Source organism: Choloepus didactylus, chromosome 7, assembly GCF_015220235.1.
Source record: "Choloepus didactylus isolate mChoDid1 chromosome 7, mChoDid1.pri, whole genome shotgun sequence".
Lineage (NCBI taxonomy): Eukaryota > Metazoa > Chordata > Mammalia > Pilosa > Megalonychidae > Choloepus > Choloepus didactylus.
Window position 1 is genome coordinate 62,668,068 of NC_051313.1, and position 14,806 is coordinate 62,682,873.

Consider the following 14,806-nt stretch of genomic DNA (forward strand, 5'->3'; position numbering starts at 1 on the left):
GGTGCATATATTGTGAGAATTCAGGTAAAAGAAGGAAGAGAAGAAAACAAAAATTGTCAAGCAGGCATGGTTTCCTTTTAGATTCTCTATTGGTGCCAAATCGTCTCAGGAGGTAACCTCTGAATCCCCTTTGAGCTGTTTATTCCTTTGTTTGGGTTATATGTATTGTGGTAAGAAAGGCCAAGGATGCAACTGTTGTTGGAACTGCCCCTTTTGTTCTATTACCAGTGTGCTTAATTGAAATGAGTAATTCCTCCTTTGGGCAGTAAGCACTGGAGCCCCTGGGGCTCCATTCCTTGTCCTTAGGGAGCTTTATCATTCACTCCAGGCTCATCAGGCTACATGGCAGCAGACTTCCCTGGGGGACGTATCAGAGATCCTCAAAGGGCTTAATAATTTCCAATAGTTTTTGTTGTCTGGGATAGATCATGAGGGCACAGCATAAAAAATTGTGAAATATGAAACAGGAAGCTAGCTTTTTTATTGCTCAGATTTTTTTTTAGCAATATATAAGATTTAATGAATTTAATACGTAACCCATTTAATATTTCAACTAATTATATCATTCTAAATTGAATTCTGATCCTTCTCAGAGTTCATAGTTATATTTGTGTATTATATTAACATGCATCCACTATGCGTTCTACTTATTTCTCTAGTATTTTGGGTTCACAGATCTTTATAGGATATAGTATTTTCATGCACAGATTCCTAATTTGTACTGAACATAAAAGATTCAATGAAATTGACGTATTTTTTTAATTCAATTTTATTTTAAAGATTTTATTTTTTCCTTAATTATATAATTCAGTTGACTGTTTTTCTTCTAACCAATTCACAGTATAATTTTGAAGGCTGTTGCTGTATAGTCTGTTTTACAGTACAGCAGTGGTGAGATTCCTCATCATCTTTTTTTTTTTTTTAAATATTCTTTGGTATTCATACCTTCTTGATAAATGTTTTCTATTGACTTCAGAAGTTTTGAAAGTGCTCTACTGAATTTGATTGTTATTGCTTTAGATCTGTATATGTTAAAATTTTTTCTTTGTTTCCAGACAAGGATTTTAGGATTTGTGACTGTGATAATTACAGTAGTCATTCAACTTGAAAGATGAAACAAAATTTATGAGCCTCCTTATTAATTGAATCCTGACAGATTTTTAAAAAACAGACAAAAAAATCAAAACTAAACTCCTCTGAAAGAGGGGCATTCCCTGTTCCAGTGAATCAGTTTAAAACACAATAAAGTTTGTTTATTTTCTAAAATTTTTGTGCCATAACTTCATAACTGTGTCCGATTTTATTTCTTTGATCAGTGTTCAAGGCAGTTTGTTAGACTGTAATTGTCGGGTGTTTTTTTTGAAGGGATTGCGATGCAGTTCATGAACCTCTGGGGAACACAAGAGGAGCTATGGCTTTCCTCTACTTAGAAAAATGTGTGAATGTACATTTACAAAATTTTGCATATAATCTCAAGGAGCAGAGACCCCTTCTCAGCCATTTGTGGGCCCGTTTTGGTGTCTTCTGTAAATAGCAAACAGTTTTGCTTTCTTGTGTTTTAGGGACTGATATAGCTGAAGTAATGTTGGATTTCATTGACTGGCTGACCCGCCAGGAGTTTGGCAGAAGATGTGTGGTCAGTATCAGAGATATCTTGTCCTGGGTTAACTTCATGAACACAATGGGGGAGGAAGCTGCTTTGAAAAGGCCAGAGACCATCTCCACTGTGACTTCTTTCGTCCACGCCGCGTGCCTGGTGTACATAGATGGAATAGGTTCAGGTATGTTGTCTCTTAGCTGGTGGGAATAAAGGATGAGATGGGTGGGGGTGGGGAAGAGGCCCAAGCCCAGGCTTCTGATCCAGATATTTTACATAATCACTTTCTCTAGCATTTCTAAAGTTCAAATGAATTTCCTTTTCTTTTTAGTCCTCCTTGAGAGGTGGTTGGTATAAAAGATACGCCAAAACTTCTCGGAGCTTATAGACTGGATACTTTGTAAATATGAAACAGGGATTATAAGTAGAAAGAAGACTATTAAAAATGGCCTGTCGAGTCTACATCCATAGCCTGTGCCCTGGCCTCTTGCCTTACTCCCCAGACAACATGAGCTTCACCACCCACTCCACCACGTTCTCCACCAACTACCGCTCCCTGGGCTTGGTCCAGTTGCCCGGCTGCTGGGTCTGGCTGGCCAGCAGCACAGCCAGCGTCTGTGCGGGTGCTGGGGGCTTGAGCTCCAGGATCTCCATGTCCCGCTTCTCTAGCTCCCAGGGCGACTGGGGGTCCGGGGGTTTCGCTGGTGGGGTGGCCTGAGGTCTGGCGAGAATGGGGGTCATCCAGGGCGAGAAGGAGACCATGCAAGCCCTGAACGACCGCCTAGCCTCCTACCTGGACAGGGTGAAGAGCCTGGAGACTGAGAATCGGAGACTGGAGGGCAAAATTCAGGAACACCTGGAGAAGAAGGGACCCCAGGTCAGGGACTTGGAGCCATGACTTCAAGATCGTCGAGGAACTGAGGGCTCAGATCTTTGAAATTTGTGTGGACAGTCACATCGTTCTGCAGATTGATAATGCCCCGCTGGCTGCTGATGACTTAAGAGTCAAGTATGAGACTGAGCTGGCCATGCACCAGTCTGGGGAGCGACATCCATGGGCTCTGCAAGGTCATTGATGACACCAGCGTCACTCAGCTGCAGCTGGAGACAGAGTTCGAGGCTCTTGAGGAGCTGCTCTTCATGAAGAAGAACCATGAGGAGGAAGTAAAGGGCCTATAAGCCCAGATTGCCAGCTCTGGGCTGATCATGGAGGTGGATGCCCCCAAGTCTCAGGACCTCAGCAAGATCATGGCAGACATCCAAGCCCAGTATCATGAGTTGGCTCAGAAGAACTGAGAAGAGCTGGACAAGTACTGGTCTCAGCAGATTGAAGAGAGCACCACAGTGGTCACCTCTCAGTTCGCTGAGATAGGTGCTGCTGAGATGACACTCATGGAGCTGAGACGTACTGTCCAGTCCTTGGAAATCGACCTGGACTCCATGAGAAACCTGAAAGCCAGCCTGGAGAACAGCCTGCGGGAGGTGGAAGCCCACTGTGCCCTGCAGATGGAGCAGCTCAACGGGGTCTTGCTGCACCTGGAGTCGGAGCTGGCACAGACCTGGGCAGAGGTGCAGTGCCAGGCCCAGAAGTACGAGGCCCTGCTGAACATCAAGGACAGGCTGGAGACCGAGATTGCCACCTGTCACCGCCTGCTAGAAGACGGGGAGGACTTCAGTCTCAGCAATGCCCTGGGCAGCAGCAACTCCATGCAAACCATCCACAAGACCACCGCCCGCAGGATCATGGATGGCAAAGTGGTATCTGAGACCAACGACACCAAAGTTCTGAGGCACTGAGGCAGCAGAAGCAGGGTGCCATTTGGGGAACCAGTGACTGATAAAAACTTATGCGTCTTCCAAAAAAAAAAAAAAAAAAGAGCCTGTTTCCTGAAGTACTAGCTAAATTCTTAGGATGAGTGGTCATTTATAATTAGTGGGCCTGGATCCTTTAGGTTTTTTGTTTGTTCCTTTGTTTGCTTTAATTTTACTTAATTTCGTAAAATTCAACATTTAACTACTTTTTTTTTCCAGCTATGAAGTTTTGAAGTATAGACCAAAATGATTGATAGTATCACATCAGTTACTTTATCTCCAGGCTCATTTATCTTGTAGTACTTTACTGAATAAGCTGTTGCTAAACTGATAATTTATAAACTCTGGGGAGTCAGACTTCTTTCTTAGGACTGTTTATCTAGAAGTCATATTTAGGCTGTAATTCTGCTTGGGCCTCATTTCCCCCCTGGAACCTAGCCCAGAGCTCCTGCTGAATCGTTATAAACTTGGTATTGTGTTCTTTATTGATGGACTGATACTCTGTCTTTCAGGGATTACTTCCTCTGGGTTTGGTACAGCCCTCTTGGCTCGCAAAGAATGTTTGAAATTCCTAATCAAGAAACTTTCCAAGATAGTTCGATTTACAGAATGTCAGAAAAATGAGTTGAAGATTTATGACAAACTCAAGGCCAGAGAATTCACTGGGATAGATAATCTTTGGGGAATTCATCCATTTTTTATACCAAGGGGTAAGAATGACTTTAAAACAAATGAGTCTTTCCTTCTTGTAGATCTTTAAAAAATTACTCGAGTGCCATCATTACTTTTAAGTTTTAGGTTGTCATTCTCGGTAATTATTTTTGAACCAGTTAGCTAAGTTAGAATCTGAACTACCATGATTATATTTATGATTTGTTCAAAACATGTAACTGGCATGTAAAAATAAGGGAAATATAGTCTTTAACTTATGACTAGATTATTTTGCATAAATACATTTATTCATTTGTTTTTTGGTGCTCAAATCAAGAGCTTCCCTATGGCAATATATTTGTCAGTAGACTCATAATTGGCCTACAAAGGCCTTTTTAACCCATAATGTATCTCAACTATAGAACTTTATCACCTTTTACAAAAGTAGATGTGGTGAACTCTTGATGGCAGGTATCAAGTCATTCATCTTTCTGTCCTTGGCATCTGACATGTAGCTCTGCATCGTAAACCCTCAGAAAATGACTGTTGATTGACAAATGGATGAATGGATGGTTAAATGGGAACTGCAGTAGTCTAGGGGACATTGGGCTTGAGTTCAAATTTCTGCTCTCATTCTAACTAGGTTTGCTTCTACCAAATATTTAAATGAAGCTCTTAGATTAGGTAGCTTCTAAGGTGCTCTTAATTTTTCAGATGTTCCCATCCCTTCCTTCTTCCCTATATTAATACTTGTTCAGTGCCTGAAACATACGGCAACATGGTGGCACTTACTCCTGGTTCAGTGGCGAACAAAACCAACCAAGGAGCCTGGCGTAATGGAGCCTTGCCCCTGCTCTTCTCTTCAGAGCTCTGTCTCTCTTGAGCACTGCTCTCCACTTCCTGATGAGACCCATGGTCCTTTCCCTAAGCCACTGCGATAATAGTCAGTGTCCTCACGTGGGAGCTATATGCCAGTGGTCTGGGGCTGAGCTGACCATTGCTTCTGCTTCTAGGCCAAGGTAATAGATGTTTTCCTAGCCCCACTGCCTCCAAACTGATGTACAAAATCTTTTTCCAAGAAAAATGTTAGGCCTTGTAAGACTTATTATCCTGCATTTCAGCTGAACATATCCTGGACTGTCTTGGTGGCATAGAATTGTTTGTATGGAACCGTGTGCCCTGTACACCTAGCTGACACTTGAATTTTAGGCAACTGCATAATTATAAAGGTAAATTGTACAAATACATGTAGTAATTGGAGGTGTAGGTTGTGAAACGAGAGATGTGTGTTTGCAGTTAGACCTATGTACGTGTCTATACGTATCTCATAGTGGTTGAAGGTGGAGCGATCTGGATAGCGGGCACATTTGAAGAAAGTGTACTAATGGCTTTTCTTGTCAGGCATTATATAATCCCCCAAATAAGAAAATGTTGAAGTAGGGGCTAAGCATTTTCACTGCAGGTAGTACTTCATTGTATAATAACCTACTTGGTGGATTCTTACAATCTTAAGGTGACCTGTACATACAATTTGGTGATGTCCAGCTTATATGTGACTTTTCTCCATTTAAGGACCTGTGCTGCACAGGAATAATATTGCCGACTATGCACTCAGTGCAGGCACCACGGCTATGAATGCTCAGAGGCTTTTAAGAGCTACAAAACTGGATAAACCTATTCTCCTGGAGGGTTCCCCTGGTGTGGGCAAGACCAGTTTGGTGGGAGCATTAGCAAAGGCGTCTGGCAACACTCTTGTTCGAATCAACTTGTCGGAGCAGACGGTAAGCTTAGTCATCCTGCCACTGATGGGGGTAGATATGGGTAGTAATGTTTGTATCTATTTATAGAGTTTCCTAGTTGGAAATGGTTATGAGATTGTCGATAGAACACAGAAGTCCTTCCAAACTAATTCTGCTTTTAGGTTAATTGTTAGCTGATATCTGTAATTTGTTCTCTCTGAATTCTTTATTCTAATTCTCTTTTCAGAGAATTTCCTGGCTCACTATTACTATAATATAATTTTGCTACAATTTTTTCTTTTTTAAAAATATTAGTAGAAATAAAATGACTTTTAAGCAATCTTAAGAAAATATGGGACAGAGATGACAAATTAAATGAGAATCTCTGGGATTTTGGGATCTGGGAGGAGGTCTTAGACGTTGTTTTTTAAGTTCACTGATTAATTCCTAAGTGCAGCCAGGATTGAGAACTACTGATCTAGGGCACCAGCTCCAATTGATTGATATTTGGAGCATTGTGATGAGAAGATTCTTGGGTCATGTCTGGGATCCTGAGGAAAAGAGTGCTGACACTGATTTTCTCTGTGTGTCTTGGGTGTAATAAGTAATAGTGGTGGCACAAAGGCCCAAGCATTGATCATTTTTTATTTAGAGCCTTGGGATCCACTTAATTTTTTGATGTAATGTTGGATTTTCCTTGTTTCTCCCACATTTCAAAGGACATCACGGACTTGTTTGGAGCAGATCTGCCTGTTGAAGGTGGCAAGGGAGGAGAGTTTGCTTGGCGCGATGGCCCCTTGCTGGCAGCTCTGAAGGCAGGCCACTGGGTCGTGTTGGATGAGGTGAGGGGACTGTCCATTGTACTAGTGGTGGAATCACGTTTATGAGCAGCCTTTATATTTTTCATAGCTCTAGGGAAGTTCTCAGTGGTTGATCATGGTAATGGTCAGTTAAGGAAAATTCTGTGATGAAAAGAATCCTCTATGGTTTCTTTTAAGAATAAGAAAGGTCAACAGCAGAAAACATGCACAGAAGCCTCTCTACTAATAACCTACCAATGCCTACTTTTGTAAGGCAGCCTCCATAGGAGAACTGCCTCTTGACTAGTTTGTTCTCTAGTTTTTCCCTAGCAGTCTTGCTGCATTTTTATTTATTTCAGAGGTATTTTACAAATAGTACCATTGTCTTAATGTTTTATCAGTGCAAAAGCTGAGAGAGTGGGGAAGGCTAATGTAAGCAGAGACATATAAAAGTGGTGAGAAAATGATCAGGGTTATATGTGCATATTGGATAAGTTATTGATTCAGAAGAACAGAGCACATCACAAAACTGTGCTGAATGTTTGTGACTGACAGCCAGGTAGTCACATGGAAAATGATACGGAAAATGAAAAAATTTAAGGCCGTGGCTAAAGGAGTAGTCAATTTGGGATGTGCAATGTTAATTCATGAAAAGACTAGGAGCTGAAATGATTAGAGTGATGAGAGTGCTAGAGGTAAAACTGTTGACATAGGCTTCCCTAAATTCAGACCCCTTTGGAAAGTTTCATAGCATCCCAGTGGGGTGGGGTGGGTGGGAGGGTGCTATAGAATTCCAAACCAGCTTTGCTGGTTTCTCCTGTTCTTAGGGAGATCATCAAGAAGAGGGAAGCCCCCTCACCCCCAGATTTTTTGGAAAAAGATGTCTGATAGAACATTCATCTGTCAGGAAAAGAAGAGTGCTTAGTTTAATGTTTAAGGCTAGTGACCATGGTTGTATTTAGTGGAAATGCATCCAAGAATTGCAAATTTAAACTCTTCTTAGGCGTTCTGGACTTTCAGGTACACTTAGGAGCAGCTTTAGAACTTAACCTGTTTAGGAATGCATAGAGAAGTTTGTGCTAATGCAAACATGGCCCCTGAAGACTATGTATAATATAGTCTTTTTTTTTTTTTTTTTTTTTTTTTGCCTTTTATTGCATTTTATTGATTTGCATCTTCCCAATACACTTTTCCCAAGTTAGCTAAAAACCACCCTATGGTTCACATCCCTGAGCTCTGAACCCAGTGTCTGAAGATCTCCGTTCAACCCCTTTCTTTTTTTGTGCACGAGGCCCATTTAATTGTTCTGTTGTTCACAAAACTGTTGGTAAAAGATAACTATGTAGATCCACTTTATGTTGTTTATATCATGACTTTGAACCCATTTGGAGATTTTGTTCAGTATTTGACCTTGGAAAGTGTGTAAAGAGTGATCAAACTCCACCTGTTCTCTAAATTCAGTGTCAAATTTGGAAGGGAAAAAAAAAAAACACTGTGAAAGTGAGATATCAGTATTGTTATGCCAGCTTGTTACAAAATAGGTAATTGTAAGGGCATATTAACAGTTATAGTTATACTTTAGAGAATATTTTAACTTTTTCATTCAATCTGAATATTGAGTTTACTTAAAAATTATTTAGTTTACACATCCAAAATTTGTTTCATGTGTACGTGACATAAAGAATAATATAATGAATGCATATCAGTTCATCACTCAGCTTAAGAAATAGAATATTACCAATATTACTTGAGCTTTCTCCCCTTGAAGATAATGTTACCTTACTTTTGTGCCTTTTTTAAATAGTTATATAGCGTATATAATTAAGCAAATGTATGCACTTTCTTCTCCAAATAGCTTAACCTGGCTTCTCAGTCTGTATTGGAAGGGCTCAATGCTTGTTTTGACCACCGAGGAGAAATCTTTGTTCCTGAGTTAGGAATGAGCTTTCAAGTTCAGCACGAGAAGACAAAGATTTTCGGATGTCAAAATCCTTTTAGACAAGGAGGTGGGAGGAAGGGCTTGCCTAGGTCTTTCCTTAACAGATTCACTCAGGTAAGATTTGCTGTTCCCATGGAGACCAAGGGGGGAGTTTCAAGGATTGATAAGATGCTGGCACCTGGTTGTTAGAATGCTCACTGTGAGGATGAGAATGGATCCGTTCAATGTTCTGCTTCTCAATTTCATGTCTTTGTATGATGAATATTAATGTGACTGATTCCCATTGTCACTTTCTCTCCTGGTTTGAATCCCTTTGTCTTATGCCCTGGGGGATCTGGTGTGTTACTAGTTGGTGGTGAGGAGATAAGGTCACCACCCTCTTCAGGATTCTGTTTCTGCACTCAGTGATGAAGGGCAGTCTTTGATCTTTTCAAGTGTCTATGTGAGCAATACAGCATTTTAAAAATTATAATGAAAGTTATGCATTTTAATTAAAGAAAAGTGAGAAAAGAACACAAAACTACCACTAAGGGTAAAAAACCAGTATGCCCAGTACCAAAATCAGTCATTAACATTTGTTATCTTTTCTTACTGACTTTATTCCCACATGAAGGGGTATGTGTATGTGTGTGTTCATGTGTATAGGCATGCGTGCTATGTTTTGAATTTTTTCTTAAACAGTGTTTCTTAAATAATTATTTTCTCTATAATTTGAGGGGTGATTACTCAGTATGTAAGTTTTCCAGGTTTTTAAGTGTTGTTCGTTTACTTGTTTTAATAGCTGTCTTTCAGAGTTTGGCTAAAGTAGAGGTTTGGAAATGCCTCTGGATGTAGCTTTCCTTAATGTTCTGTCCCTTGATAATTAAGAACTTGCCAAGTATCTTTTAAGAATATTTGATTATGAAAATTTTCATGCATATTGGAGAAGTTGAATGAATTTTATAGTGAACACCTTTACCTACCATCCAGATTTTTCAGAGCATTTTATATATTAGGACTTTTTTTCCCCAAGTACAAGTACAGTTTTAAAAAAAATAAATGTATCTTTTTTCTTTATTATAGTCCAGCTTTAAAGAAAACAAACTTCTTTTGATCTATATTTTAAAAATTTTGTGTGATTCTGTATACTAAAATGCAGTAAAAGAAATTTCTGTAACTGAAAATTACATATTTTACTGAGATATTGTCACTTTGGTGTTAAATTAATACTTTTCATAACAAGATGTGGCAGTGATTTGAGTGTTTGGTAAAGAGAGATGACACCATTTCTTCATTCCTTTTGGATATTGTAGGTCTTTGTGGATCCTCTTACTGTCATTGACATGGAATTCATTGCCAGTACTTTGTTTCCTGCCATTGACAAAAATATTGTTAAGAAAATGGTTGCTTTCAATAACCAAGTAAGTGTCCACTTTTGTATCAGTTGTTCTTTATTCTCCTGGATATATTCATACTAACATTTTCTTAACGTGGGTACCTCCCAAAGTATCAGTTTCTCTAAGATCAATCGCTAGATTTCTGCAGGTTTCTAGTGTAAGGCAAGCTTTTCATTTGAGGGTTTCAATAATTCAGTTCTGTATTTTGTGTACTGGTATTAATGCTTATAGGGTATTCCTGGCATTTAGAGATCTGGGTTGGGAGAAGGAGGCATCTGAATCCAGCATGTGAGTTTCTGTCTCAGGTTACATTTGCATTTGTAGTACATTGATACTACATAATGCGTTGTCTGGTAGTGGGACAAGTTTTCCAGTAAGGGTATTTTCTTTCTAGATTGATCACGAGGTGACTGTTGAAAAGAAATGGGGGCAAAAAGGAGGACCCTGGGAGTTCAACCTCCGGGACCTTTTCCGCTGGTGTCAGTTGATGCTGGTTGATCAGTCCCCTGGGTGTTATGACCCTGGTCAGCATGTGTTTTTGGTCTATGGAGAAAGAATGAGAACCAGGGAAGACAAAGAAAAGGTGAGTTTCACACTTATTCTTTGTGTTTCTTTCCATCTGAAAGTTGGTTTCTTCCTAAGGGAGAGAAATAGCATCCTGACATTAATAATGCCAAGCCCAATGAAGCTGCTTGGGAATGTTGGAATTAAGGAAACAGACTAAACATTCACCTAGCTCAGGGTCTCACAGTATAGGATAGCTTGCTCTGTAGGACACATTTGCTTATTATCTAAATCCCTATGATCACAAACTTTAAAACAGTATTGCCCTCCAGTAATTAAGAGCTTCATCATCTTCCCAGGCACAGAGGTAGGAAGTGGAAGATGATAGACAGGTGATACCACCCAGTAAAAGGTGTGGGGGTTGGGGGGAGCTGTTTTGTTTTACTTTTTGGTAAATGTCATATTAGAAAGTATACTGTTTAGGAAATATAAGTAGATCTAGTGAATATCCTATGTTTAGTAGGAAATAAAAATATCCCTTAGTAAATAGACAATGACACTAGAATTCCCAGTTTAAGGAACCATAATAATTTGTGCATTTTGCTTCTTGCTATTTAAAGTCCTGACTCATTATGCTCATGACAGCTGTATGGGGAGGTGCTGTCATAATCTCTTAGAGACGAGGATCTAAGGTTGAGTCATAGATTCTCACAGGTAGTAGCAGAACCCTCCCTCTGACCCAGGCCTTCTCCACTTTGTCTGGTATACCGTGCAGCTATTGGAAACACATTAATTAAAATACAGACCCACACATTTTAATCAGTAACTTGTTGACATGGGAAGACATGGCTGGCCCATCGTACACATGGTTCTCACATGCCCTTAACTCTGCTGCTGGTGGCTGGATCCCTTTTTATGTTGGATTAACTAAATGCTAACAACTCATTTATTTAGGTACAGGTAACCATTAGTCATATTAGGAGAAACCATTCAGCTGTTTTCTTTTTTTTTTTTTTTAGCAGCTTTTATTGAGATATAATTCACATACCATCAGCTAGCATTTTGATTTATTCATCCACTTATTTTTTATATTATATTAATTGTTGCCAGTTGTTGGGCAGTTGATCTTAGATGATGGGTCATTGTGAGTGTGGAAGGTTTCCATCACTCCTCCGATTCAGAGTTGTTGTAATTGACCAAGTAGATGTTTTCTGAGGGGAAAAATGTCAGGAAGTAGGCATTCAAATAATAGGAGAAAGGCTGTAAATGTTGAAAGGGTTTGGTGAATTGAATCTGATTTAAAACTTGGTGTGAGTTCTTTTAGTTGGCTTTATTTTTTCCTACTATCACTGGGTAAATTAATTTTTTTATACACTGACCCTGCCCACCCCAACACCTTTTTAGAGTTTTTAAGGAAATCAAAATAGAAAATAGGATTAACAAAGTTTTCTAAAAGTATCACTGCAAAGGAAAGGATAATGCATGTAAGTAATTGGCTAAAGTTAAGAGAAATAATTTGGTTGTCATTCCTAGGTATATGTTTGGAGGGATAGCATGGTGTTTTGGAATTAGATTTAAAAATTATTTACTAGTTGTGGGCAAATCATATAACTTGTCTGACTTCTTTTATCTATATGTATAATAAAATGGAAAAGCTACCTATTTTGCAGAGGTGTAAGGAGTAAAAATAATGTATTGGAGTGCTTGGTACATAGTAGAAGTTCAGTGAATGGCTGCTGTTCTTCATGTTAGTATTGCTATTCTCTTCTACCCTCTTTTTAGACAGTATCTTGAAGGATAACAGCATATTCCTTTTTCGTCTCTAGATTTGCCAGTGTCCTTGGCTTCATTTTAATTTATGATGCATTCTCACTGGAATCTGAAATAGTTTGTGAATATGTGACTGCACTGTTCTTGAGCTCGAATTTGCTTTCATTGTGAAGAATTGAAATGCCGTCTGTATTTTAATAACAGAAAACTCAAAAGGATAAGGAAATTATGACTAGTATTCTTAGAATACTGAATTCATTTGCTGCTCATTTACTAGATGTATTCATTGTAGAAGGTTTGGCTAAGAATTTGGTGGAGTGGTTTATGTTTTGATTGCATCATTTTCTTTTAGGTCATTGCCATGTTCAAGGATGTGTTTGGCTCAACTTCTAACCCATACATGGGATCCAGATTCTTTCATATCACTCCCTATGATGTTCAGGTGAGGACAATAGGATAATCCTCTCTTCTTTTACAATTTTAATTTTCTAATTTTCTATGGTTTCTTCTCCTACCACCAGGAATGTTTGTGAAATCTTATTGGCGTGTCTTTTCAGCTGGGCTACTCAGTCCTTTCCCGTGGCAGCTATGTTCCTCACCCGTCCCGCCGACCCCTGTCACTGCTGCACCAGTCATTACAATCTTTGGAGTCGATCATGAAGTGTGTGCAGATGAGCTGGATGGTCATTCTTGTGGGGCCGGCCTCTGTGGGCAAGACCAGCCTGGTCCAACTTCTGGCATACCTTACTGGCCACACATTAAAGATCATGGCTATGAACAGTGCAATGGACACTACTGAGCTTCTCGGTGGATTTGAGCAGGTACTGCTCTGCCTTCACATTTTCAGGCAAAAAGTGATAAACTCCTTGGTCTGATTGATAGTCTTCTGTGTATAATAGTGTACACACAGAATAATGTACTTCTACCAATGGCTATGATGAATTCATGTGTTTGGAAATTTCAGGTTGACCTTCTACGACCTTGGAGGCAGTTGCTAGAGAAGGTGGAAGGTACTGTAAGAGTGCTGTTAAGGGACAGCCTCCTTATCAGTGCTGATGATGCAGAAGTAGTGCTGCGAGCCTGGAGTCATTTCCTGCTGACGTATAATCCCAAGTGTCTTGGAGAAGGTGATAAAGGTGTCACAATGGAGATTTTCAATAAGCTGGAAGCAGTATTACTGCTTATGCAGCGACTCAACAATAAAATCAACTCATATGCCAAGACAGGTATGTGTGTTTGGATGTGTGTACCAGACATTTACTATTGTCCATATAGTGTCCATTTGCAGATGGTAGATAGGTAAATGGAATGCCTAAATTTTAAAAAATTAATAATTACAACATCAACACTTGAAAATCTTTGGCTTAGAAAGTAAAATAAAGGTGAGATAATTCAGAATTGGTTATTCTGAAAAAGCAAACGGAAGAAATTGGTTACTGATCTTTATGGCTCATTTTGTGTGTAACAAGCTATAATGATAAATCAATTCCTCTGTAAAACAGAACTATTTATATATATATATATATTTTTACTTGTTTTTACTTATTTATAATTTTTCCAGAAATTCAGAGTATTTTAAACTGAAGAACAGGAGTCTGTAATTGATAGTTAAGATGTGTCTATATCATTCCACATGACATACATTAGTATGGTAACTTACTCTTTTCATTTTGCAGTATAGCTTACTGGGTAGTGTAAGCATGGCCCTATGGAGGTTTTAAGATAAAGGCCCATAGGTTTGGATGACTATGATTGTCATCCTTTATTTCCAAAGGTTTTTGCTTATAACTGGTAACAAAGAGTTGATTCTTTAGGGATGAATATATCAGATCCCCCAGCTGTTTGCTCCTAGCTCTGTAAACATTGTATCCATGTTGTTGGTCAAATAATTAATTTTGTTAGGCATGGAAATGATTTCATCATTGAATTTATCTGCCATTTCTCAGTTCAAGCCCATCATTTGTTTTTGAAATTCTTTACTCATTCCCTCAAGGGAATTATTGAAGATGTTTGATGGTTCATAGATCACTTTATGTATTTTTAAAAGATGGATATTATACAACTCATCACTGAGATATGAATTCCTAACTAAGTGGTGGGCACTATACTAAATACTAAATATATTTTACCTTTAATCCTCACAAGAACACTGCATTGCAGGAAGGATTATCTCCATTTCATAGATGAGGAAATGGATGCCCATGGAGGTTAATTAACTTGCCCAAGGTCTTATAGTTTTACCAAGTGGTTGGATTAGGTTTTGATTCCAAGCCTCTCTGACTCCAAAGCCCTGGATTTAGTGAGTGTCTTATTTCTTTCATAAGCTGATTAAAAACTAAATATCTAGAATAAGTTCTCATAGCTTACTCTTAAACTGCTTTTTATTTTGGAGTGATCATTTCATATTGTAAATTAATTTCTTAGAGATATTAATAGAGTGAAAAAAGCTGCATGTAAAACAATTCGTCTACTACTCTTTTGTTTTTAGAGTAAAACACTTGTTTTCTTCTTTTTAACTGTATCTTCTCATGTTCTTATAGTGAATAAATATGACTTAAAATATATTCTAGTTCTCTTATATTCTTATTCTGCGTTAAATCCTTGCATGTATTGAGCAT

At 38.8% G+C, this 14,806-nt stretch overlaps 1 protein-coding gene across 2 annotated transcripts in view; it reads left to right on the top strand.

The window, feature by feature from the left end:
- MDN1 (midasin AAA ATPase 1) overlaps positions 1–14,806 on the top strand; it is a 197,052-nt gene that overhangs the window by 102,408 nt on the left and 79,838 nt on the right. For both annotated transcript variants that reach the window (XM_037843494.1, XM_037843495.1), the window contains exons 34-43: positions 1,563–1,781; positions 3,922–4,119; positions 5,633–5,841; positions 6,519–6,641; positions 8,455–8,652; positions 9,831–9,938; positions 10,309–10,497; positions 12,541–12,630; positions 12,746–13,009; positions 13,153–13,414. In XM_037843494.1, coding sequence (XP_037699422.1) covers positions 1,563–1,781; positions 3,922–4,119; positions 5,633–5,841; positions 6,519–6,641; positions 8,455–8,652; positions 9,831–9,938; positions 10,309–10,497; positions 12,541–12,630; positions 12,746–13,009; positions 13,153–13,414 — 1,860 coding nt within the window. The remainder of the gene's footprint in view (positions 1–1,562; positions 1,782–3,921; positions 4,120–5,632; positions 5,842–6,518; positions 6,642–8,454; positions 8,653–9,830; positions 9,939–10,308; positions 10,498–12,540; positions 12,631–12,745; positions 13,010–13,152; positions 13,415–14,806) is intronic.